This window comes from Eumetopias jubatus, unplaced genomic scaffold (genome assembly GCF_037043125.1).
Source record: "Eumetopias jubatus isolate StellerSeaLion01/CBP00866 unplaced genomic scaffold, mEumJub1_p1.0 scaffold_9, whole genome shotgun sequence".
NCBI classification, from domain to species: domain Eukaryota; kingdom Metazoa; phylum Chordata; class Mammalia; order Carnivora; family Otariidae; genus Eumetopias; species Eumetopias jubatus.
The window spans coordinates 50,491,493-50,518,277 of NW_028274815.1; the positions used below are offsets into that span (position 1 = coordinate 50,491,493).

Genomic DNA, 26,785 nt, shown 5'->3' on the forward strand with positions numbered 1-26,785 from the left:
AAATGGCAGCAGCACCTCCAAGCACCACAAGCAGACCCACCACCTGCCCAGACGTCTGCCTGCACCTGCTCCTTCAATGAGAGGAGACCTTTTCCAGAAGTCCCCTGCAGACATCCCTCGTTGGCTTGGGCTGGTCACATGTCCCCTCCTCAGTCCATCACTGGCAAGGGAGGGATTTGTTACAATTAGTTAAGACTCATCCTCTGGGGGTAGCATAGCTGTTGGGAGTCAGTCACCATGACCCTCTGCTGATGAGTAGTAGCGGCTCTTTGTCACATAAAATATATTTTCCCAGCTCCCCATGTCTTAAAATATGATTCACAGATTCAGATGCCATATTTCTCAATGCTCAGATGCCTCAGTTAAAAGGGGCATCAATACAGTAGCCTTTCAGAAGGGGAGAGGACTGTATTTCCTGCTCACGCGAAGGAGTAAACAAGCCTTCACTACACATCCAATCTGAGCCACTTTCTTCAAGATCATGGAGTTTGAGTCTGAGTCCTGCTTACCTTTTCCACTTCTCTTTTGGACTTCGGTTGTTAAACACAGCATCACGGCCCACCACTGCTTTCTGTCACCCTGTTTCTAGTCTTGACCCTTTTGGCCCCTTTAAAACCAACAGTATAATTTCAAAGCATATAAAAGAATTTGGGAATTTTTCTTTTTGTCTGCATTTCCTACTTGGTTATATTTGTGGTTTCATTTTTTTCTTCACCTGAAGGAAAAACTATTCCTGAAGTTAATCAGCTTCTTTAGGAAGTTTCCCACCTATAGCCACAGATATGTAGGAACCGTGAGAAGGTCATAGCAATCCCTGCTGGCTTTCAAATGTTTATGATCTACTTTAGGAAGTTTGGCAATTTCTTTTCACTTCTTAGACAAGTAAAGCACGATTATATTCTCATTGTAAAAATTCAAACGGTATTTAGAAAAATAGGGTAAAAAAACGTAGAAGTCTTTCAACAACCCCTAATTCCTAAATTTAGTTCCCTTCCCAAGGGGATCACTGCATGAGGTGTGAACCTTCCAAAACGTTACCTGTGGATTTATGGGCCCACAGTATGTGCCTCCCAGTTATGGGGTTTTACATGTAGTAAATCATCCTGTACATACTCAGTAGCTTTTTTCATATAAGTTTGTTTTGGAGATCTTCCCATGTGAGTCCCTAATGGTGGACATTTAGGTTGTTTCTAATTATTTGCTCTTACAAACAGTGCTATAATTAACATCCTTGTAAATGTCTCTTTGTGCATATGGGCAAGCATTTCTTTAGGGTAGCTATCTATGGTTTGGCAATTTCTGCTGTCTTTAATTGCATTGCCTGGTATCTGGCAGACGATCTCCTGCATGTACAATAACTTTTCATGTCCGTGCTCCATTATAGTGTAAGTTCTAAAAAGATGTTTTAGGCAACAATTAGGAATCTAAGTTTAAGTTCAGATTCTGTGCAGACTGCTCTGGGTAGCTGAGGTGACACTTGAATGAACCTCTACACGTGGCAAAGTTTACACATGCACAGGTTTCCTCTACCCCCCCGCCGTCCGTTGTTAGGCACATCATGACTTTTGAAACATTAAAATGTGGGGAAATGCATCTTAGAACCAAGGAGTGAAGATATTTTGTTTTCCCCAAAGGAATAGCCCCATAGCCCATCGCTTTGCTTTCGCGTTTGAATGGTCCTTTCCTGGGAGCTGATGTCACTGCTTTACCACAGACTCCTTTCCCCCTACGGGTGGGTGTGTTTCTGGACTCCTAACTCCGCCGGTCTGCACGTCGGTTCCTGTGGTGGATCAGGGGGCAAGCTCCCCCGTCGCCTTCTTCTTGAGGACTCTTTTTGCACATTTGCCTTTCTGTCTACTGCTCTTTCTTCTTCCCCACACTGTCCCTTTTACACGGGGTGCTTCATTAGCTGTTCACAATCTGCATGATTTTGCATCATGATGGGTCTGATGTGAGAACATCTGCAGCAGTCAAGAGCATATTTTCCTCAGGACTTGACACTGAGCTTGCCATCAGTGTGAAGCGATCTCCCTCTCTCATCTTGTGACATCTCAGCATAGCTTCTCTAACATCAGTTGTGCCTGAATCTTGAATGGCGTCAATCCGAGTTGAAAATGTGCCAGCTTTCTTAACATGATCACTAACAGACTGCTTAATTAACCTGCTGATACTGTCAATAATAGATCTTGCTGGTGTGCTAGAAAGGAGACCCATGGCCCACAGTTGGTCTCTCTTTCTCTCTCTCTTTTTCATTTGCTGAGGCTCTCAGTGCTCGTGACTTGGGAGCTGGACTTGCCAGGAGTGGGCTAGGAGGGACCAGGGAGGCTTGAAAGGAATATGGCAGAAATGAATGTTCTGGAGGAGATCATGGAAATGAAATCATGGAAACCATCTCATGTTCTCACTGCTCAAAGACAGGGATGGCTAGGAACCTGTGCATCCAGCAGGTGCTCAATAAAGTGGACCACCAGTGTATACGGCCAACAGAAGATATTACAGGGCGTGTGCCGTTTGAGTAGGCAGGAAGAACTGGGGGCGTTCTGAGGGAGGGAGCTGGGGGGGAGTGCCATCATTTTAGGGTGGCTTTTAGGGTTCTTCTGTCTTTTTTTCCATCCAGGCAGCTAGATGAGGAGAGGGCTTTCTCATGCCTAAATTGTCCTGGAGGGGCTGAGGGGAAGGACTCTGGGTTTTCACTTCTTTTCCTGCTGTGTGTTTCATCCCAAGTGGTTTTGTGTTTGAACCAAAGTCCTACTCTGTCTGCTGTGGCTACATTTTACATTTGGAAATTGCAGAGAGCAAGCAAGATGCCATCATGAGTCTGGGACTGGTTGACCACCACCTCTAAATACTCTCTTCTTTGTCTCTTGCACCTGTGTGTGCACACACACACATGTGCATGCAACACAGGGCGAGAGATGTTTCAGTTGTCCCTGGCTTTCCCTAACCTGGTGGGGGCTTGGGTGCAGAAGCTGACATTCCATGTGAGCTCAGCCAGTGCCCAGAGAGCCCATAGAGATGCTAAATGCAGCCCCTCCTTTTATATCCAGAGAAGCCTGGTAAGGGTGGATGCTTTGGGTTGCAGAATGAGCTGGTGACTCCTGACTTCAGGCAGATGCTCATCACCTGGACCACATTCCTTTAGCTTTGCCTTTCCTGCAGCAGGGGTGCTGGTGTGGTGCTGGTGTGGCAGTGATGTAAGGGGTTCTCAGAGGGCAGAGATCAATGCCTTTCAGGGCAGAAAACCCCAATACCCTCTCCAGTGGTTTTGTTGGGTCTCCTGGGAACCAAGGGCCTGGCAGCCCCCGAGGTGTGAGGGATGCAGAGTGGTCCTGCCGCCACTAGAGGGCGAGGCACTAACACGCAGGCCAGGTGTCCACGACCCAAGGCCACTCTGGGGGCCCTTCTGGACCCTAAACCCTGGGCGGCAGGCGCCCAGGGCTGGCAGGAGCTCACCTCTGGGGATGAAGAGGGGGAGATTCAGAGCCAGGACTGTGACTCAAGCCCAGCTGACCCCAAATCCGGGCTCCCAACCTCTCCTTTCTTACCTCAGCTTCACCTTCCGCCTTCTGTCAGTCTCTGTGGAATACAAGGGTTTCTCAACGTCAGCACTACTTACATTTTGGACCAGATAATTCTTTGTGGTGGGGGCTGTGCCTTGTAGGTTGTTTAGCAGCACCTCTGGTCTCTCCACACTAGATGACAGTGGCCACCCCCCACCCACTCCCCCACGCCAGGTTGTGATCATCAAAAATGTCTCCAAACCTTGCCAGATGCCTCACAAGCTCGCCCCTGGCTGTGTAAGGCAGGTGAGCGGCTGCTGTGAGGGCAGGAGGGATCCGGTGCCAAAGAGGTCTGCCTATGGCTACCACGGCGGCTGAGTGTCGTGTGGAAACACAAGAGCTACTCAAAGATGGCGTATGTGCTGTAAATACATTTTAGCACTGTATTTGGTCTCCTGCTTTTCTTCTCCAAAGACTGCAGAGCGTCTTGGTCTTCCCCTCTGTTCATTCCACCTCTCTCTCCACTGTATTGAAATGGGAGACTGAGGCTCAGAGACCCCCAGGGTCTCAAGCCACCCCTCACCTGCAGCCCCCCGTCCCCCAGCTGCAGGCGCCCTCGCCGCCTGCACCCCAGCCTTGGCTCAGGCACCAGGAGCATCTGTGGCCCTCCTCCCACTCCACCTGCCCACTAGGCCCTGCAGCCCTGCAGCTCCCCAAACCCTAGTGCCCCCCCACTGGAGGGAGTGGGGAAGCAGCAGGTGTTGATGCTAATCAGCGTTCGCAGCCCAGAACTGCAGTCGCTCCCAGGCTCACACACTCCCCAAAATTAAACACTCATTATACAAAATTAATTGACATTAATTAGCAAAAATTAAAACTTTAAACACAGCAAGGCGCTTTTGGGGGAGGAGTGAAGCAGGCGGCCTCCACATTTGTCACCCCCCCCACTCCCCACCCGCCCACCACCCTCAAGTCCCCCCACTTTTATCCTGGAGCAAGGTTGGAGGAGGTCGGGGGAGGTCAGCGCTGCAGCCACCCTGCCCCAGGCCCCGGACCCAGTCCCGCCGGATCCAGGTGAGAGAAGCAGAGGGAGACTACTGGGGCTAGCCACCAGCTGATGGGTGGCCCCCCAAACTCTGGCATCCAGTGTTTAACTAAGGAGCCAGGATCTGTCATGATCTCATAGTCAAGGGAGGGAACCCAACCATCTGAAGTGAGACTGTAGAAGGTTGGCCTTTAGCTCTGCCTGAGCCCTCCCCCTGACCCCCATCCCCGAACCCTCCCATCTCCCAGGTACCCAAAGGGCTGGCTCTGTTCCACTTCACTGTGTGACCTCAGATAAGTCACCCCCCTCCCCTGAGCCTCACTTTTCCATCCATATGATGAGGGGGCGATGCTGGGTGAGCACTGAGGTTCCTGCCTGCTCTGGCACCTGCTGTCAGAGAAGCAAATCTCTGGGAACTTGAGTGGCTCTGAGGAGCAAAGGGCTGAATGTGAGGGGCTGCCACCTCGGGAAAATGCCCAGAAAGGCAGCCCGAGGGACTGAGTTGCTGATGACGGAACATGGGGCACTGCCGGGGCGTCTTCAAGCCAGGGAGCCCTGGCAGATGGGCGTTCACTTCGCCTGCCTGCCAGGCCCAGCCCCCGGGGACAGGCAAGCAGCTCCCTTGATAACTGGTCGCTCTCTAGCTCCTGAACCCTGTCCCCTTCCTCCCTCGCACTGGTTATTTTCCGCCTTTGCTCACCAGGTTCTCCAGGGCGCCCGAATCCTTCAGCAGGCTGGGGGGCAGATGGGCAGCAGAACCATACCTTCACCCACTGCGTCTGAACGCAGACTCGACGCTTGCTGCTGGGACCGTTGCTGCTAGAGGAGGCAGGGAGGCTTGGGTGCAGCCCAGTGGCTTTCTCCACCAGCTAGAACGGCATCCTCCCCTCATATTTGTGCCCCCTGACTCCCCCCCTCCCCTCTCTCCAGCCAGTGCCAACATCTGCAACGTGGTCCTGATGCGGTATGGGGAGCTGGAGGAAGGCATCGATGTCCTGGATGGTGATGGCAACCTCGTGGGCTCCTCCAAGATTGCAGCCAGACATGTGGGTCATCTGGGGGCTCAGGGGCCCAGTGGGGAGGCCAGCAGCTAGGAGAGGGGTTCATTCCTCAGGGGCTTCTGTGCACAGCGCCTTTGCTTTGTTTGTCCTCTGCTTCCGCCCTCCTTGCGCCACCCTGCCTCCCATCTGCATGAGCCCTGGGCCTCCAGGTCTGGCCCCAGCCACACCTGTCCCTGCATAGTCCTCCCTTCTCTCCATCCCGCATCGCCACTGCAAGACATCCCATCTCTTGTCCCAGCCCCTCAGGACCTGACTTCTCCGATCTGTTAATTGGAAAGGGCAGAGGAGACGCCCAGAGCTTTCTTTCCCCCACCCCGGGACCTAGGGCACTGTTCCCTGGGCCTTCACGGCCTCTTGGGCCAGAGGAGGAAGCGTTGGAACGGGTGGCTTGCCATCTGGTGCTAATAGGCGCTTCTGCAGGTGCTACTTCATGAGGGACCCCGTGTGGCTGAGGGGGTGTCTGGGGAAGAACGGCTTGCTGCAAGAAGGCCCCCTTTCACCTCTCATTTCATTGGCCTCGCCCGCTCCAGCAACCGTAATTTTTTTAGAAAATTCTAGTCCGTTGGCATATCTCCCCATGCTTTCCCAGCCTTTGCCCAAGTGGTGATGAGTGGCTTGTCCTTCTCTGGCCTCTGAGTGCTGGCATGGGGGGTCAGCCGTGATAGCTGAGCATTCACTGCTGCCCCAGCCACTGTCCATCATCGGCTCCCATGACGCGCCCCAAGCCTCACCTCCGTCAGCAAGGACTTCTCTGTAACCCCCTGCTGGGGGGAGCCAGCACTCCCCACCCCACTGGTCTCAGAGAAAGTGGGTGCCCATCCAAGGCTTGTGAGGGGCTTGGGGACACCAGGGCCCGTGCTGCGTCTTCTGCTTCCTGTGCTGGCTCTGGGCACCCCCATCATTCCCACGCCTGTTTAGCAGACTGGAGGGACCTTCTCCCAGGCCTTCCAGAGTCTGATCATGAAGGACCCACGTTCCTGGGAGAAATTTTCAGCTCTGAACCTATCTATCCTTGAAGGCGATTCAGTCTCAATTTCCTACCCGATCCTAACCTCGCATCCAACCCTAGTGTTGCCCCTGATGTGCTGAGAAGGAGGCCAATCATAGTAACTCTCCTTATGGTGCCAACAGCAGGGATCCCCAGGCTCTTTTGCAGCCCTGGGCTTCCCTCAGCTTGGCCGGGTCAGCCCCTTGCTGTCTAGGGGAAGGCTCTTGGCGGGGCCTGGGAGCTATGAGCCATTCCTCAAGCCTTCTCTGAGGGCCAGGAGCCCATGGACTTGAAGGAACTCCCCACAGTGACCATCAGAGTGCAGAACAGCCTCTGAGCTGTGCCTTCACCATGCCCCCACTCCCTAGGAATCCTGAGGGAGCTCCCAGAGCAAGGACCCAGGCAACCCCATATGGAGACACAGCAAACACTGAGCAGAAGCATTTCCTGCTTACAAAGCCGACCTCTTGTCACTAAGAAAGGCTCTCATCCAGAGCCAGGAGATGCAAGATCTTCTAAATCGTTGTCTTTAAGGGGTGTCAAAAAGGAAAAAAAAAAAAAGTAAATCCCAGAATCTCTGTCTTCCTTCAGCACCAAGAGCCTCACGCGGCTCAGCAGGCCCCAGCTGTTTGCTCCGGTCCTCCCAGAGCCTGCTTTGTTTTTAGAGCATCTCGAGTCCTCCATATGCTTCCTCCCCAGACCCTGCGCCCGCCACCCAGGCATGTCCCTGGGCACAAGCCCCTTCCTGGGGCCGCTTCTGTGTTGCCACCCCTCCCCCACACGTGGCAGGTGACAGGGATCTGCTCTTTTCAAATCTGTGTGGTGGGAAGATGGGGGTGGCTTTTTTCTGGTGTTTGGAATAAGGCTTCATGAGCAATTCCATGAATTAATTCCATTCCGCCAGATGTGCTTAGCAGCAGTACGCACACCTAGGGGCTCCAGAGAGGGGTTCACTGCCAGGTGGCTGCCCCCCAACCCTGGGAGCTCTGCTCATCACAGCCTCTGCTTGCCCCTCAGGCCCTGCTCGAGACGGCGCTGACGCGGGTGGTCCTCCCCATGCCCATCCTGGTGCTCCCCCCTATCGTCATGTCCATGCTGGAGAAGTGAGTTGGGGCAGCCGGGAGAGAGGGGCCACTGCTGGGGAGGGGGGTTGGAGGGAGGGGGGACCAGCCGGCCCAGGGCAGGGGACGGGGGAGCGGCTGGGAGCCTGCCCTACTCTTGTTCAGACACTCCAGGCAGTGTTACTGGAACGGTGCTGTGAGTAATCCCAGACTTGTACTAAGCAGGATCCCGTGCAAGGTGCTAGGAAGGGTATCCAGACGGACAGCGCGGGCCCTGCCCGGAGGGGCTGACAGTGCCGGGGTGTGCGTGTGGGTGTGCACGCGTGTTCTCTACTAGCGCACAGAGCAAGACCTGTTGTGAAGAGAAAGTGTGAGGATTATAGTAGGAAGACTAGATTGGGGGCCAGGGCCACCCTCTTCAGGCATCCAGCCACGAGGCAACCCACTACCTCACTGAGCCTCAGTTTCTCAATTATAACATACAAGCGGTACTCACCTCCCTGCCTTCCTCCGAAGCATGTTCTGAGAACGCATATTTGTCATGACTGTAAAGATGGAAGGGAACACAATAGTAAGAATGACGATGGAGTGATCCTGTTAATTAGTGAGCGTGAGGTTGAAACATGAAGAAGACATGCTGCTAGAAGGGCAGGTGAGGGGCCAAAGGGAGGAACCAGAGCTGACCTTCATGTAGGTTTGGGCAGGCGGTGAGCGCTCCCTCCCTCCTGGCGGCCCAGCCTGGGAGGGGGCACCTCAAGGCATAAGGACAAGGTCAGGGGCGCTCCACCTGAGGCTCGGAAGTGGGACTTTCTTATTCCCACAGTACAAATTATAATAACAGCTAACATTTATTAAGCGCTTACTACCTGCCAGTCCTCTGTCAGCCGGGTCTCTGCCCAAATGCCAGCCCTTCAGAGAGTCCCTCCCTGACCACCCCATCGAGATAACCCCATGACTCCCTCTTCCCTCCATTGCCTTATTTGTATTCGTAGCACTTAGCAACATCAGAGACTCTATCTAGTTGTCTGTTATCCGTCTGGTCCACTAGAATGCCATCTCCATGGAGGCAAGTACATTCTTTTTATCTCTTGCCCTGCACAGCATCTAGCACAATTCCTGGCACATAGTAGATGCGTAGTGTTTGTTGGTTGAATAAGTGATCTCATTTAACCATCACAACAGCATGGTGAGGTAAGTATAATATTCCCGTTTCACAGATGAGGAAAACAAGGCAAAAAGAGGTTATATCTTCTGCCTATAGTAAGCCAGTAGGAAATATCAGAGCCAGGAGTGAGCCAGGAGCTGCAAAGCTGGGCTCTTCCTACCACGCAGACTGCCTCAGGTCTTCAGATCACATCACGTAATCAGCATGTCTTTGGGTCTTGGCCTGCATGGAGACAAGACAGGAGCAGACTTGGGGTCCTGGTTTCAGGAAGCCTGTATTTTGATAAGAGAGATGGGCATGACCCATACATGAGTCAGCTGCAGGTGGGACTGGGCAGTATGTAAACAGGCCCAAGGTGACCTTGAGGGGAGGGAACACTAGACTGGAGAAGGGCTGCCGCTGACTCTGAGAGCAAGGGAGGATTTCTGTGGAAGGCCGGCTCTCTGGGCAGGGTGTGGGTCCATCGTGTGGGGAATTGAGGAATCTAGCCAGACAGAAGCAAAGTGTGCTCACTGGGGCCGGCGGATGAGGGGCCCTGAGTCCAGCCAAGGAGATGGTCCCTTCCTCACCACGGAAAAGGCGGGGTCATGGGAGGGACCTGAGCAACGGTGTGGCATGTTGAGTACCAGGATTCAGGAAAACCAATCTCATGTGGGAGATCCTGGGGGAGAAATTGTTTTGGTGGTCCCGGCCCTTGTGTCCGTAGCTGCCTCGTGAACTGAGGCTTTCCCCAAACACCAGTGACTGCAAGTACACATGAGGAGACCACCAGGCAAATGAGGAAGGTAGGGCTTCTGTCTTCAAGGCTACTGAATTCTGGGCCTGGAGTTTGCTGTGATGCCTTTCCAGTTGGCATCGGAGTTGGGTTTGCCGAAAGTGGCGTGGAGTGATGGTTAGTTTGGGGACTTAAATAGCTTGGGGAAGTTGTGTGGGATTGTTCTAGTTCTGAACCTCCCGGCCTGGGATCTGCCCAGAGTCTCGGCTGCCATGTGTCTGGCTCAGCTCAGAGTCTGAAGAAGGCCCTCAGGTAGGCGGAGACAGGTGGGCCATTTGGTTCTGGCCGCCCGGTATTCGGTCAGTCCTTGTCTGACGTGCCTGAGAGGGTCTCTGAGGAAGAGAAGGAGCCCAGGTCAGGATGCCTGAGTACTCTCGAGACCCAATCTGTGCCCTCGAAGACTTACTAACCTCACGTCTGTCCAGGAACGCGCGACTGGGTGACGGGAGGGGCAGGGTCGTGTAGCAGCGCCAGCTGAGACTCCTGGTAAGAACACGAACCCAGGGTTCCCGCTCCAGCACTTTTTAGGCCAGGGTAGTCGAGGAGACTCCCTCGGCCTCAGTTTCCCCCCTGGGGAACGGGGACACAGCCCTCTTCACCGGCTCTTTCGGCAGGCCTTTGCATTTCGCGCCCTCCAGGAGGAGTCTCTGCCTTGCTGGGGCTCCACCGAGCACCTTTCAGCCTTCCCCGCAGGGGTGCTGGTGGCAGGGCCTCTGCCGAGATGGCTGATGGGGGTGGCCGCTCCTCCCCTCTGAGAGCCCAGTCGGGTGAGGGAGTCAGGACAGCCAGGGGGAAAAGACAAAAGAACACGTACAAAGCAGCCTACTTGCAAATTAATGGAGTGCCAACTAAGATTGCACCAAGTGCTGAGGGAATGCGCGGCCGTGGGGAGACAAGCTGTTGTGCGGTGCAGCAGCCGCCTGGCTCTGCCTCTGGCCTCAGCTCCTCATGGAGGGAGCACTGGGAGACACGGTCCCTGGGGTCCCTGCTAGCAGAAGAGAGGTGGGAGGGAGCCCAGCATGTCCAGGTGTCCCCGTCCCCGAGACCGAAATGGAAAGAGTCTCAAGTCAGAAGCAGAGGAGCCTCCACCCCCAGCCCAGAGCCCTGGGGGAACACGGAGGGTGTACCCCCCCTCCAGCACACACACTGCACCTTCCCTGGGGCTGAGGGCTCCCCCTCCAGCTTTACCCTCCTAAGGAGGAAGCTGGTGTTGGTCCCGGGCCTGGGAGATCCATCCTCCCCATAATGCCTCCAACTCAGAGGCAGGTGCATCGGCTCTCTCCCCGCGCCCCCCCCCCCCCAGCCCTGCATCCCTCGCCCTGGAGGTCACCTTCCAGCGCCTTCCAGCCTGTGGGGTCTCAGCGGGGCAGGGCTTCGGGCCACATCCTCCCCCCCCCGCCCCCCCCCCCCCCCCCCCGTGGTTCCTGAGGCCGCTCCCCAGCCTCCCTCCTTCCCTGGGCTCCGGGTCTTTCCTTTCTCCAGGCATTTGCACACGCACATCTCTCCATCTGCATATTTCAACTCCCCCAGCTGCCTTTCCGATCCCTCCCTGCCATTTCCCTCTCCTCCTCCCCTCCCCCGTCCTGCTGTGTTCACTCTCCCTGCTCAGGGCTGGGACTTCAGGGGTTCCTGTTTGGCTGAAGTCTTGGGGCTGCCTGCTGCCTGAGTCAGGGGCACAGGCCTGGGGCTTCCTGGACCCCTTTTCCAGTGCAGATTCTGGCCAGCCACCCCTGAGAGAGGGGCCAGGGTCACAGCCCCACGGGGAAGGAGGCTGTCCGTGGTTCCTCCCAGGAGCGACCAAGGATGGAGCCCGTGGCCCGCCCCTCCCCTGCTAGGGAGGGAGCTTCACTCTTTCTCCCTGTCCCCCTCTTTGCCCTTGGTGACCCTCCAGTCTGTAGTGCTCGGGACTTCACACCCTCCTATCCCATTCCCCTCCTCTGATTCCCCACCAGGGACTGAGGGCTCAGTCACTGCCACAACCGACCAGGAGGGTAGCCCCGCCCTCCACAGCCTCTTGAGGGCAGGGGGACTCCTAGGAAGGTCTGGAGAGTGAGGCTGGATACCCCACCTCCTTGCCCTGCCGGAGAAGTTGATCTCAGGTGAAAAGGTCTCAGAGCCCATTTCAAGCATCTGTGACTCCCAGGGAAGCCAGGAGGCCCTGGGGCTGGCGGGGGGGGGGGGGGGGGGGAGGTGAGGCTCACCTGGAGGATGGGAAGAGGGTGGGGGCACTGGACTAGGCTGAGGGGAAGGTCAGATGGGTTCGAGCTTGGTCTAGGCACCTTTGCCCTGCTGCTCTTAATCCTGTGACACTGCCCTCTCCAGGCTTAATTCAACAGCCGGCCAGGTCCTGGGGTCTGGGCCATGGGAAGGGCTAGAGGACAGTGTCACCAGGATCCTCCCTCCTTCTTGCACTAACAAGAGCAAAAACAGCAACAGTAACCCACAATTACGGAGCACTTACTGTGCTCCAGGCCTTTTATTTGCATAGAATTTATAAATAATTGGAGCTTTTTTGGTACCCTAGCAGGAACCTCCTGGGCCAGGGTTTCTCAGAAGTGTGGTCTGGGGATCACCTGTTTTAGACTCACGGAGGCTTGTTTGAAATGCAGAGTCCCAGTCATAGTACCAACCGAACGGGGATCTCACTGGGGTAAGGGGCCCTTGGGGGTCTGCCTTGGGAAGCAGATGCCTAGACACCAAAATTTGAGAACTGTGGCTCCCAATTTTGCTGTCTGCGCAGGGCCAGGTGCTCTTGGGATTCTTGTCCCGGGAGGTGAAGGTGGGGTGGGGTTTGCCTGTCGCCCACACTGAGGCCCTGCCCCCAAAAGGGCCTCTCACCTGCCGGTGGCCACAGCCAGCCCGGTTCCAGCAGGAGGGGCCGGAGCCTGATGATATCCTCTTCATCCCAGGAGCCAGTCCCACTCATGAGGGGGCCGACACAGTTACTGAGGTCAGACTTGGTGCCCACCCAACATCCTCTGGCAAATCGTCCAGTCGCCCATCCTGCTGGCACGGCTACCCCAGGCCTCCCCAGGTAGAATGCTTGGTGGTCTCCGCCACGGGGCCTGCTGAAGTACACAAAACATAAAGCTCTGATGGGCAACACAGTGAAGGTATATTCGCCAGTGGGCACGGCCCCACTCTGTCTGGAGAGCTGCTTTATCATGGAGCTGAGGGGCCCAGGGCCTGGAGGGAGTCTCTTCGTGTACTTCTCCTGCCCAGGAATCCTGTCAAGGGGGGTGGGTGTCAACACTGGCAAAGGGTTCTGAAGACAGGAGCTGGGAGCGGCGCGGGGCGGTGGCACTTGCAGACCGCAGTCCGGCCTGCCTCCTGCAGACGTGGCTGTGGCCTGGGGCAAGTCCCTGCCCTCTGTGGCTCTTGGATCAAAGCAGACCAGGTGGTCAGCAGGGTGTGTTCTGTTCCCGTACTCGGCTGTGCGTATGCGTGTGTGCGTGCGTGCGTGCGTGTGTGTGGGTGCCATTTGTCTCCTCCCCTGGACCTGGCTTCTACTCTGGTTTGTTCAGTATTTTCTTATGTGCTGCCTTTGAGGACCATCCTTCTCTGCTGTGTGTCTCCCCAGGGGCGGGGGCCGACAGCCACCTTTTGTGTCTCCCCCACATGTGGCCTTCGTTGCACAAGGCTGGACACAGGGTGGGATGGGTGCCCCCAAGTACTCACTTGTGATGTGTGATTGAGGATTCAAGCAGCACTGTCCTTCAGGGCAGGGCCTGGGGGAAAGGGTGCCAACTGGGGAAGGCCCCAAAGACAGAATGCCACCACAACTATTTAGCTGTGGGCTGGCCGTGGCCCAGGACCACGCTGTGGCCCAGGACCACGCTGCCCGGGTCCTGGGACTCTGGGTGGGACACCGCATGGTGGCTGGCAGCCAGCTCAGCCTGTCTTCTGGTCTCATGGAGCTCCCTCCTCCCTCCTACAGGACGGCTCTCCTGCAGGCACGTCCCCGGCTCCTCCTCCCAGTGCAAAGCCTTGTATGCCTGGCGGCCTTCGGCCTGGCCCTGCCACTGGCCATCAGCCTCTTCCCGCAGATGTCAGAGGTCAGTGTGGGGAGGGTCGGTGTGGGGGGCAGGGCAGGGAGGGGTGCGGCTTGGCCGTTTATTAACAAACACTTATTCAGGGCCAGCCTCTTAGCCCGGAGCTAGGCATTGGGGTTAGAACCATGAATGAGACAGGTCCAGGCTCTGACCTCTCCTGAGCTGAGGGCCGAGCAGTGAGCGTGACAATTAAACAGGGACCAGCAACTGAAGGGCGAGGCCAAGGAGCGGAGGAGTGCAGCTGGATGTGGGACGAGGCAGTAGAGGGCCCCAGACCCAGCCTAGAGGGAAGTGGCATTTCATGGGGCCTGGAGGAGGAGCTGGACCTGGCCTGAGGGGACACGTCGGGCTGTGGTCACCCGGGGTAAAGGTTCTCAGGAGAGGGATCACACAGCAATGGAGCTGAGGAAAATCCGCATCACAAGCAGAGAATGAGCAGAGTGAGGTAGGCCAGGGCAGGTGGAGCTGGGAACTGGGAGGCCAAAGCAGAGAGGGTAGGTATCCTCCGAAGGGCTAGGCAATGGAGGACTGCAGATTCCTGACTGTGAGCCTGTCTGGAGCTCTGGAGGAGAAGGAGCCATCAGGAGGTGGTGGCGGGTGTCCAGCAAGAGATGGTGGCAGCTTGGACCAGGCTCCTGGCAGTGGGCATCGAGAAGTGGGTCCTTTAAGGGAGAGTTAGGATTATGAGGAACTGCAGGTGGGGGAGGGAGCCGGCACGCTGTGCACCCAGCTTGCTGCTTTTGAGCAACCAGGCAGATGGAGGCGCTACTGAGCAAGATGGAGACCTGAGGAGGGGCGGTTTGAGGGCGGATGGCGTGCAGTGTGGAGTTTGACAGACACGTGGGGCGGGGTCCGAGGAGCCTGTGGAATGTGCGAATGGGGCCGTCCTGTGGGAAGTGGGCTCTGGGGCTGGAATCCAGGAGAGAGGCCTCAGCTAGAGGGACAGAAGTAAGGTCACCAGTATAAAAACAGTCGTGGCAGCCAGGGAGCATGTGGAGAAAAGAGGTCCCGCAGTGGGGTGGTGTCCGCAGACCGGAGGCCAGGGTGGCGAGGACAGAGCCAAGTGGGGCCAGGAGGAGGGGGGCCATGCACAGGGCAGACACTCCTGATAGGCTGAACTCCACAAAGCTGAAGAGTGTCCACTGGGGTCCCCGGCAGTGAAGGCAAACCCTCTCCCCAGGGGTGGACACAGCTGAGGGGTGAGGAAATGGGGAGGCAGGACTGACCACTCTGGCCAGAGGCTTGGTGCCCCAAGAGAAAACAGAGAAATAGACCTGCATCCGGAACAAGAGGTGGGATCAAGAGAGGCTTTTATTTGCTTATTTTTGCCTTTTTTAAATGAGAGAGGCTGGAGCTTGTGAAAATGCAAAAGGGAAGGCACCAGGGGAGAAGGCGAGGACACAGGGAGGAGGAAGACGGGGAGAGCAAAGTCCGGGACATGGGCACGAGGCAGAGCACAGACCCGAGATTCTAGGGATTCGCCTTGGCTGCAGAGAGCCTGCTTCCCCACTTCAGCAGCAGGGAGGCAGATGCAGTTGGGGATGGTGTTTGGGGGTGGGGAGGTTAAGGAAGCTGTTCTGATGGCTTCTGTGAGCTCATGATCAAGCAGAGAAGAAGGAGGAGGGTGCAGGAGGGGGAGGTGAGAGGTTTGAGGACCGTGGAGCCATTCAGAGGGGAGAATGGGAGAGACAGCTGACCAAGGAAGTCAGAGGAGCCTGGTGGGCAGTGGAAGGGGGTCTGCGGAGGGGGTGGCTGCGGGAGGACACAGCTCTGTGGGCGTGGCCAGGGCCCGGCTCTCTAGAGGTTCTTGGGGCTGCAAGAGTCATAGGGTTCACCCAGCAGGTTTTATCCGGCTGGATGGGGCATTCGGGGAGTAAGCCATTGGGAGGAGCAGGGAGCCCCAGAATCTTAGCTGGGTGGGGATGAAGATGGACGAGTGAGCTGAGTGGGGATAGCAAGGTTTGATGGGGGGCACGTTCCTGGAGGGAAGTCGGAAATGTGAAAAGGAGGGGCCTGGACTGTGGGGACTGAAGACGCAGGGTCCTAAGTAGGAAGACACAGGGTCCTAAGTAGGAGGTGGTGAGCCAGCCTCCAGGCCCCAAGATCCTGGGAATGTGAGGACTGGAGTCACTTCCCTCCATGGAGCCCCAGAGATTTAGCAGGAAACGGGGGCCGGGAGGGGCTGCTGTCTTGGGGGGCCAAGGCACACTGGGGTGGGGAACCTGGTGTGTGATATGTGCCGGGAGATCCCTCCTGCCCACGGTGCCCAGCCTTCCCGGGAAGCCAGGGGTACCTCTCCCCCCACGAAAGCTGAAGAGCTGTTACCTGATGTCTGGGGACTCTGAATGGAGCCAAGGGCTCCAGATTGCCTGGAAGTTGTGAGGATGGGAGGGAGGGCACTTCCTGGTGGTCTTGGCATCCCCGTCTTGGAAGGGCTGCGCCCAGCACTCCCCAAAGCGGCGGCATCTCTCTGTACAGTCAGGCTAAGTGTGCAGCTCTAGGTGAGGGTCAGAGGTGCCTGGAGGCACCACCGTGTTCAGAAGCTCTACCCGTCTGCGGGGGGAGGGACCCAGGGCGGAGAAGCCTCACGGTACAGAATCGGGGACTGACGTGTTGGAAGGATCGCTCAGGGTCATCCAGTTTACCATCCTCCAGGCTCTGCTGGGGAAACGGAGGCCCAGAGCAGCCCAGGCACCAGCCCAAAGTCACAGAAGCCAGATGCCGATATGAGAGGAAACCCCAGAGGCTCACTCCCAGGCCAGAGCTCCCGGGAAATGCTGCATCTGTTTGTTCTACAGGATTTTCTCTCCTCCCTCAACCACTTTGCCTGCCCTGGGCTAGTGGAGAGAGGAGGGGGGTGGAGGCTCCTGTGGGGGCCGGGGAGGAAGGGTCTTGGAGTGCTGTGGGCCTTCAGCAGGTGTCGCTCTGGGGCAAACAGTGGAGAGCTGACCACAGTCCACCCACCTGAGCCTCTGGCTGTAGCTGCAGGAGGTGGTCTCCGTGAGCGGGCCTGGCCTCACCGAGGCTCCCTGTCAAGGTCCAGGCGCCTCTCTTCCCTCATGCCTACCTCAGATAGGCATGGAAATTAGTTCTTCCGAGTGTCTAACCAAAGTCCCTGTCATTGAAACCCAAGGCTTTTTTCTAGGCTGGGAAGAATGTCATCATTGCATGAGAAGTGTGTTCTCTGAGAAAGGAGGGTAAGGACGTGGCCTTCAGTGCCCCCTCCCCACCTGCGTCAGCCCCCACCAGGATGCGGGCCGGCCTGGCCCATAGGGGTGTTTTGAGGCCTATCTGTGACCTACGGCACCAAGGCCATCGGCCAGTTGGCTGAGAGGACCTCATTCCCCCGTTCATCCTCCCAGTTGATCCTCTCTAACGAGGTACTGCTCCTGCCTTATGGGGATCCTGTCTCACATCCCAGAAGCCAGTGGGATTTGCCACAATACGTCTGGACTTGCTTGGGCTGACCCATCCTTGCCAAGAGCCACCAAGGTTGTCAACAGGAATAATAGCTGGAACACGAATTAATTAACTAGGGGACTTGGAGATAGAGTTTAGGAACTTGTTTCTAGAATGGCTGGCCTACAGTGATCGGTGTGGAGTTTCCAACCCACTAACCCCAGAGGTTGAGGAAAGAACTGCCATCCTCCCTTCAATCCCCGGGAGAGAGTTTTGTTTGCTCTTTTCAAATTCGTATTTCTGCCTATTAAAAGGGTGCTAATTTTAAAATGAAAATTGCAAATAATAACACTAGCGACCACTTGCTAAGCGTCTCCTGGGCCAGCCAGTGTGCTGGTGACTGTGTGTGCCTTGTTGTATTAAGTCCTCCCCATGCCCTTCACGTCCAAGGTGTCAGTGACTCTTAATGGATGTTACCTAAACCGTTAGATGTCTGCATCTCAGACTCGGGGGAGAGGTTTTGGCTGGAGATGTGGAACCTTTGGTGCATGGGGGGAACTGAAGCCAAGGGAGGGATGAGGTCATTGTGGGAGGAAGGAAAGGCATCAGGAAAAGACAGGAGCAGACAGGGGCAGGGGGAGGACGCTGATGGAGTGCCTTCATGGACCCTGAGGACAAGGGCGTTTCAAGGAGGAGGGGCTCTCTACAGAGTGAGCTACCGTAAGGGGGACCAGGAGCTGAGATTAGCAGCCGGGGGTGGGTGTAGTAGGCAAAGCAGTCTAGGAGGCGTATGGTAGTCAAGTTTCTCTGTGTTCAGGGAAGTAAGCTCATGGATGGGAAACCGCTAGAGAACAGCAAAGAAAGTTTCACTCCCTGGGTGTTCCATGAAATGGGGATGGGAGCCTGGAGAGGGGCAGTATGGAGATGAATGCACAGGAAGGGATGCACATAGCTCAGGACAGAAAGGCATGGCCCTGGTCCAGTAAGTAGAGCAGCCCACTTGTTTGGGGAAGGGAAATGGGGGTCCAGAACATGACCGTCCTATGAAATAGGCACCAATATTATTCCCTATTTACAAATGAGGAAACAAATGAGGCATGTTTTGCCCAAGGTCCAAAGTTGGTAATGATGGAGTCGGCTCTATAATCATAGAAGGATTTTATACCTCTCCCCAGCCCACCTCCACCTCACTATAAAATGAGAAGGCCTGGGTCTGAGCCCCAGATGGCTCCCTGCTGATGTATCCATAGGAACATTCCAGCACCTTCAGCCAGCCCTCCTGCCCTTCAGGGAGACCATTGTTCACAGGGACCTTCTGGAGTAGGTGTCTGTGCCTTTAATCTATAACCCAGAGCTGGGGGTGGGGGAGGTGTTGTCTAGTGGGCCAGCAGGTGGGGCAGGGAAGCTCCTTAGGATGTTGGGTGTGAGAACAGGGGCGTATGGGCTGGCCTTCTTCCAGACCCCAGGCCCGTCACCATGCAGGGAGCGTCGGGTCTGCCCTAGCAGACCCTGTGTGACCTGCAGGTTAAGGCTGTGGGGGCATTGGCCAAGGCCGGCTCAGTCAGGCTGGGCCCAGGCACGGACCCATCCACAACTAGATTCTGTTCCCCACCCCAGGGATGCTGGGTTGCTTTCCCCTTCTTGTACCTGGGAGGGCCATGTCACAGCCCCTGGTCTCAGAGAGCCTCCGTTCTGAGGGGATGGACAGAAACCCAATGAACAAGAAATGTCAGGTGCTGGTGTAGTAACATGAAAATAAAGTGGAGGGCTGTGCTGGGGTTTGCCCAGGGGTGATTCATGGATTGTGGAGGCCTCCGTGGCATGTGGGACCTGATTTGTAGTGGCCTTTCTGGCCATGCTCTCTCTGGAGATTGGGGCCCTGGGTTCCAGCAAATGTGGTCATCTCTGTCCTCCCCCAGATACACACGGACACGGACACACACACACACACACACACACACACACACACACACTGCGCTCCAGGTCCCTGGAGGGAGATGTCCAGGGTCCAGTCTTCATGCTCACAGGCTTGGCTGCCACGGGAGGCTGGACCAGGGGATGGCGAATGTCCCTCCAACTCTTGACAGCAGCGTTCCCCACCTGGGAGCGCTTCCAGTCCCGTCTAATGAACCTCATGTCTCCTTGGAGCAAGAAGCAGCACCTTGGCCAAGTCCTCTGCCCGTGTCCCTCCCTGCTTCTGTCTGTCTTTGTGCCTCTTTCTCCCTTCCTTGATTCCTCTCGGGCTCCCCCTCTGTTTTCCCCACTATCCCCCCGGGAGCTCTGGGGCTGGGGAACAGGGCTGCACATACAAGCCGGAGCCATTGTTTGACAATCTGTTTTTGTCTTCATCTTGTTGGCAGGCGGCAGGAGAGGAGCGAAAGGTTAATGAGGCACTGTGCAGCGGGATTACTGCGCGAACGGGCGGCGGCGGGCGGGCGGGCGAGCCAGCCGCGGTAACAGGGAACTAATTAGGAGCAGTTTAACAGGAGGAAAAAGTGAAATCTCCTCTTCACCAACTGTCAATAATTAGCTGATTTGGTGAGGTTGAAATGTGTCCACAGGAGAAGGTGGGGCTTTTCTGTGGATGAGGGAGGCGTGGGTGAGGGGAGAGAGAGAGGGGGCCACTGAGGGCTCTGCCCTGTCCGAAGGTGGGATTGGGGCTGGGGTCACCCCTCATCCCCCAGGCCCACCCTCCTCCCCTCTGGCTGGCATCCCTCAGCCTCAGCTATCCATGTGACTTGGTCTTAACCTCAGAGACCTCAGTTTCCCCCGCCTTAAGGTGGTAGAACTACGTTTCTTCCTGGCTCTGCCCGTTAGGATTCTAGAAGTGAAACCGCAAGACCAGGGCCGAGTTCTAGAGTTGGAAGGGCTGACAGCAGGCTGTGTGATCTTAAGTCAGATGCTGACCTTCAGGTGTCTTGTCTGCAGCAGGGGTATGCCCTCTGAGAGCCACCTCCTGGGGTCTGGCATGACTTGAGAATGCTGCCAAACCGTTAATGGGCAGAGCCTCACCTTCCTGGGGACATGCCTGGTAGCCCCTGGACCCTCCCTCTGCTCTTCTGGCCTCCCAGCAGCAATAGGGACTGGAATGGGGGCACAGGAAAGAGGGGCTCTGTGCTCTGGCTGGCTGCAGGTGGAGGAGAGAGCTCTGGGCTGCTTCTATAGGGCTAGGGGCTGTCTAAGTGTATGTGTCCCTCCTCTCTGCACTGGCTTTGCAGGTGCCAAGTGGGAGGCAAGGAGTCAGGTTCACTGGTAGCTAGGGCTGTATCCTGTCGGGCCTGTTTGCTCTGTTGGTCTGCCCTGCAGCTGTTGGTTTGTTGGCCTTCCCTGACAACTCAGCTGGGGACCCCCTCCCTCACCCTCCCTCTGCCCCTCCAGCTTCTGCCAAATACCTTGACTGGAAGAAAAGACATCATCAGAGGCCCCCAGGGCTTCCTGCTCAGAGCCTCCCGTGTCAACCCTGCCAACCCCACCCCACACCCCAGCCTAGCATCTCCTCACCTCAGCCTTACAGGGTCCAGGGCACTAGAAAGCATGATTGGAAGAAGACCAAGGCCCTCATCACGTCCTCACACCTACCCACAAGCCACATTTCACCCTGGCCCCAGAGGGTGGCTCTTAGAGGCCACATCCATGCTGTAGATGAGGTACCTGAGGGTCAAGTTCAGCCACCCCCTTCTCATTCCCTACCCCCTACCCATCCTTGGTCCCCCTTCCAGCTTTAAGAGTTAAGAAACAAAGAGGCATGTCCTCCCTCTATGGGAAAAGAATATGGGTAACCTCAGTGGGCACCAGAACCTCTTCCATCTCACTCCCCATCACCAGCTCTGAGGAAAATGGTAGCTTTGATGAGCCAGCTTGGCTGGAAGCTGTGAGAGGCTCTCTTTCTCTGAGAAGGCATTTGAACTCCCAACCAAGAATGGGGAAGAGTTGGGAATGAGCTCAGTTCTACATTCAAGCTGTTCTAGAAATGACTCCTCCTCCAGGAAGTCCTCTCTGATGAGCCCCACTAGGATCTGTCTCACCTCACACATGTAGACTCTGGTGATGTGTGTTTCCTATGTCCCATCTACCTCCTCGGGTCAATAGTCCTTTCTCCCTCCCTCAGTGCATAGGTGTCCCTAAGGCTGAGAATTAGCACTCTTATCAACACCTAGTCCAGAGCATGTTGGTTGTATTTGTTGGTTCCCGCTTCTCCTGCTCTTCCAGTCCTGATGTGAGGCCAGAGGCAAAGTCTAGAGGGCATTGTGTCCCTCCTGAGTCCACAGATGTTCACCTTCTCCCAGAGCAGGGGCCTCTTCCCCTCTAATCTCAAATCCATCTCCCACTTTGCTTGGAGATGTTTGTTTGGGGTTTTTCTCATTTACTGGTTTAATCAGTCTCTACTGAACTCCAAAGCGGGCTATTTTTGCCGTCAGAAATCTGCCGCCTCCCCGCCCGCTGCTTTCTTGGAGTTTGCCCACAGGACCCCCCAGGAGGGATGGATGGGAATGGCAGAGCCACTCAGAGCCCAGGAACACCAACGCCACCTGTCATGTTGCCTGTTCCCCACACCCCCGGCCCAAACCTGCGCGTGCACACAGGCCCACACATGCCCTAGTGACAGGCCTCAGCGGGGCCACCTCTCAGCCTGTCCCTCCTGGTTCTTTTCAGGACCTTCTTGAAAGCCTCGCTGAATTCAGGACAGGGAGGGAGGAGGCTTGGTTTTGCAAAGCTCCTGCTGAGAGGATTAAAAGCATCAGTATGTGCGAAGCAGCATAGGACAGGCCTGGCCCACAAGCAAGGGCTCAGCCTTGTGAACCCTGAGGAGATGCCGGCGAGCAAGACCGTACCTGGGCCCTAAGATAGCCATGGGAGTCCGGCCTTCCTTATGCAGCGTCACACAGGTTTTCCAAGCTTCCACGGGGCCCTCTCACCGGTTTCTTGATATTATCCTCATCTCAGGCCCCAGAAGTAGAAAATCTTCCCACCGCACATACAGGGAAACTGAGGCCTCGAAGCCCAAAAGATGGAGGACAGAGAATGATTCTGAGATTGGTCCACCAGGGGGCACCCAGGAGCAGTACAAAGCTCCAAAATGGGGAGGGGGTCTGAGCCTTCCCTGGGTGCACATTGCACAGGGGAGGTGGAAGAGTGTAAGACGGGATTCCTGCACTTGGGGAGCTTTGGTTCAATTTGATTAGACTTTTATCAAGGACCTACCGGCTTGAAATGGGGTGAGGTGGGGGACTGCTATATTAACAGACGGTTAGTGAACGAATTGCCTGGGACTCGGGATGTGAAGGAGATGGAAATCAGTGCCAGGGGCACCAGAGGCAGTAGCAGTGGATTTGGTTTGAGAAGGTCAGGGGGGACTTCCTGGAGGAGGCAGCCTTAGAGATTAGGCTATCGGTGGACTCAGGCCTCAAAGGCTAAACATACAATGTACTGGAAATGGAGAGCCGCCAGTAGGTGAGGAACCTGGAGAAGGTCCCAGAAGGCCTTAGGGGTCCAGCCAAGGAATCTGACATTCATCGGGAAGGCAGTGGGAGCCCAGAGCCGGCATCAGAGGCCTGACCCAGGGGGACCGGGCTCAGGCCTCAGCTGCTCCCCAGCCCTGTCCTAACACCCCTGCCCTCCAGGACCCTTGGGACGGCTTCCCCAAAGATGGGGCCTGGACTTACGTGTCTGAGCAGGACCTGAGGCCGGCTCAGCCCCAGAGAGAGAGGGTGGGGAGTGCTGCCCAGCAGGTTCCAGGCCTGAAAGGGGCCTCAGGCCCACAGGGTCTGTCAGGTGCCGGCCTGGGCCTTGGACCCCATGTCAATGTCACCACCACCTGCAGATGCTCAGAAGTGCAGAACCCTGGCCAGGAGCAGGAGGCTGCTTTGAGCCATGTCACAGGGTCACACTGAACAGCCCACACCCGCCCCCCCCCCAGCCCTATGCCTTTGAAAAGGAGGCAGAAAAGCCACCAGAAGAAAGGCAAAGAGGAGGAAGTTCTTTGTAGTAGGTAAAAGCCCCTGAGATTGGGGCACAGGCCAGGGATCCAGTTTCCTGTTTATGTCTCGGCACCTTAGCTCCAGGTTCAAATATGTAAACTATCCACTGGCCGCTGGCTGCAGGTGTGTGTGCTCCCAGGCTGGGGGGCAGAGGAGGCCCCACAGGCATTCCTGACTCTGGCCCCCCACCCTAATGAGCCCGCGAGGAGGCTAGCCCGGGGTTAACCCTTCCCACACCACCAAGGAAGGCCTTGCTGTAGGGGACTCTGGGGCCAGCTGGGCCTTGGGGCGCTCGGGGGAGGCTGCGATTACTGGACATGGTGCTTTGTGTTTTCTGCCACTGACTTTATTTATTTATTTCTTTAAATTAGGTTGTCTTTTTACTAGGATTGCAAATAGCTTCTATGTTCTTTTTTTTTTTAAGATTTTATTTATTTATTTGACAGAGAGAGAGAGAAAGAACAAGTAGGCAGAGAGGCAGGCAGAGGGAGAGGGAGAAGCAGGCTCCCTGCTGAGCAGGGAGCCCGATGCGGCACTCGATCCCGGGACTCCAGGATCATGACCTGAGCCGAAGGCAGCTGCTTAACCAACTGAGAAGCAACCAAAAGTTGGGGTTTGTCTGCTGTGAGGGGCAGCAGTGTCTGGCTGAGTGTGGAGGACGGGGTTGGGGCTTGGATGTGGGGGGGGCAGGAAATGTTAGCTGGGCGACACTGCTTTTCTCATGGTGGCGGGGGGGACACATGTCCCCAGCAGGCCCACAGCTTCCTCACTGGGCCCAGTAGCCCCCACTCTCTGGGGCTCTGGCTCCCCATCCCCTGCTGACCGACTGTCAGGTGCCTGGGGAGGTGTCTGCCAGGTGAACGGAGGGACCTATGGGTTCCCGCCTACCCACCGCTGCCCACCCGGGGCTGGGTCACCCCTTGCGCCTGTGGCCACTCCTTGCCCAGCCCCCTCTCTCCTCATCACTCTCTCCCTAGAGGAGGCCCGTCAGAGCTTGTCTGCAGTCAGAACCAAGCCCCTGCCCTCAGCCCACTACCTGGGGGCCTCTAGCCTTTACTGGGCTGCTACTGGTGCCCCCCCATCCCCGCTTGCTGCACCCACTCCGCTTACTGGGTCTTGGCACCTCCCTCACTCCACAAGCCACCCATGAGCTTCTGTGACCACCACGCCATGTGTTCTGCGGCCTCCATGGCACATAAAGCCAGCTTCTGCTGCTTATCCGTCAGCCCCCGTAGCAGCAGGGGTGCCCCAGGACAACAGCACAGCCGTCTGTCTCTGTCCCTGGTTGAGGCAGCAGCAGGGTGTTCTGGTGCCCTTACCCAGTAGCTGAATCACATCCATTTATCAGCAGAGCCCAGATGTGATTTCTGTGGGGGAGACCCAGCACCCCCACACCTCAGAGGGGTGATCTTCAAGCAGCCTGGGGTCCTCCCCCAATGGTCCCGACACCCATGAGAGCCGCCATTGCCCAAGCCCCAGCCAAGGCTAGAGGAGTCTAAATGAACAGCCAGTTGTTGGCCCAGGATGGAGGCCAGGGTCTGTGCCTAGGGCCGGCGCTGAGTTGGGGGTAAGAAATCTGGACTCCGGAGGTCACCAAATCCCGTTGCGAAGGCCGAAGCCTTTCAGTCCTCATTGGGACCACTCAGAAAACTGTTGGCCTGGCATCCATGTTGCCTGATGCTGTGGCACCCTCTGTCACTGCTCCTGCTTCCTGGGCTGGTCCCTCAAGGCCACCATCATGGGTTTGTTCCCTTCACCCACCCCTCAAATGTGCCTGTTCTCCAGGCCTGGCGCCCTCCCTTTCCATCTGCTCTCCTGGGCAAGCTCCCCCACTCTGGGGGCTCCGGCTGTGCTTACACATCCCAGGCTCCCTCTCCCACCCAGACCCCTGCCCAGAGCTCCAGAACCCACGCCCTGTCTGCCTCCCAGGCCTCTGCACCCCGGGGTCTCAACATGGCCCAGCCTGAGCCGCCCCCTCCCGCATTCCCTGCCTCAGAACAGCGTCACCAGCCACCCCAGCTCCTGAGCTAGAATTAGGAGTCATCCAACGCACAGTCATCCTCGACACCTCCCTCTCACCCCCACATGGGATTGGTCATCAGCTCCTATGGATTTCTCTCCAGAGAGGATCCCAGTGCCACCGTCCCCACAGCCCCCCGGGCAGCATCATAGGGCAGGACCTGGCACCTCTCATTCCCACAGCTGCTCCCCCACTTACCCTCCAGTCCATCCTCCACATCCACTGCCACCGGAGAAACATTTCTAAAGCAGAGTCTGGATCATGGCCCGCCCCTGCTCCGAATCCTCCCATGGCTCCCCATGGCCCCCACTGACACATTCGTGTGGCCTACAGGGGCCTGCCTGTCCTAACCCCACCTCCATTTCCTGCCACGTTCCCCACATGCGCCAAACAATGCTGGCCAGCCGATGCTTCTCCCTTCATCCACCCAGCTTTTCCTGCCCTCTCGAATCAAAATCCTCCATTTTCTTCCTGGCCTACCTCCTCTGAGAAGTCTTTCTTCCCTGTTCCTTCATCAATACATGGTAACCCCCACCCCCTCCCCAGTTTCCATGGCACCTCGTCTCTCTGGGATCCATGTGCTTTCATGTGTGACTCCTCCCCTAGACTCTGAGCTTCTCAAGGGCGTGGAGGAGATCCCCTGTCCATCTCTGTGTGCCCAGCCCTGGTGGATGGCGTTGGCAGCCATAAACATCTGACTTGAGGGCTGATTAAATTGAAACGAGAGAAAAAGCCTTGAATGCCACTCTGTCCCCAAGCCTCTGCTTCTGAGTACCTCAGCCACCTTCCCCTCCCCAGAGCCTTTCCTCTGCCAGAATCTCCCCCCTGCCTCCCTCCTACCTGCTGCCCTCAGCACCACGGGGAGCCTGGAGGGGGGGGGCGGGGGCTGGGTCTGTGACAGCGCCCCGCTGGGAGGATGAGACCTCAGTCTGCACCCGGGCCAGCACTCTCCAGGGAGTGGGTCGAGTGGGTCAAGTGGGCCGTGGCCCTGGCCTGTGGTCCTCCACCATGGTGGTGAGCAGCCTCTCCGATTTTAATGCGGGCCTCAGTGCTTCGGTGAAAGCCGGGATGGGAAGTTGCTAATAATGGCACTAAAATAAAATATGCTACATCTGTTATGGGTAGCAGAACAAAATTAGCTGCTCACACCTCTGACATCCAAGATGTCTTAACTTAAAATACTCCTTGGCTTACTTTACATCATTTACTGATTATATTTAAAAGAAATACAATTTTGCAATTACTGTTCTTTCCAGTGTGATATCTGTGCATCATTTTCCTTTTATGTTTATATATTTCTCCTTCATTAGTGCAGTCTGAAGGGTGATTAGGATTCTTCAAACATTTTACAGAGGTTAAACGTTGATTAAGATTTAATTATTACTGTAAATAGCTTGGAATGACATATGGTGCAAAAGCCTGACATATGTGCATTTGAATAAATGAAGTGCTATTTCCCAGGATGCCTCAGTAGCTGTTTAACAGCTTTCCCGAAGGGTTATGTTACACCTCATGGTAAGATTGCTGGGATGTTATATTTTGTTGGTTTTTGCAGCTGAAAGCTAAGAACAGTTTTCCAGTTTTTTAAAAACATTGAATATTTTAAATACCTAAATTGTTTTGCACAAATTTTTGCTAATTTGTCTAACTAGGTTAAACATTTTCAAAAGCATTTAGATTTTTAAGCGTGGGCGCTGTGCATTGTGTCAGTGGCAGCATGGGGACGAGGGGAACTGGTAGG

At 56.0% G+C, this 26,785-nt stretch overlaps 1 protein-coding gene across 12 annotated transcripts in view; it reads left to right on the plus strand.

Annotated features, from left to right (window-relative positions):
- The window catches only part of SFXN5 (sideroflexin 5), a 114,980-nt gene that overhangs the window by 79,797 nt on the left and 8,398 nt on the right, over positions 1 to 26,785 (plus strand). For 10 of the 12 annotated variants that reach the window (XM_028116165.2, XM_028116172.2, XM_028116175.2 and 7 more), the window contains 3 exons: positions 5,476 to 5,591; positions 7,612 to 7,697; positions 13,533 to 13,650. In XM_028116165.2, coding sequence (XP_027971966.1) covers positions 5,476 to 5,591; positions 7,612 to 7,697; positions 13,533 to 13,650 — 320 coding nt within the window. Of the gene's footprint in view, positions 1 to 5,475; positions 5,592 to 7,611; positions 7,698 to 13,532; positions 13,651 to 16,302; positions 16,426 to 26,785 lie in introns of those variants that run through there. The other 2 variants (XM_028116171.2, XM_088026463.1) reach the window with 2 other exon arrangements.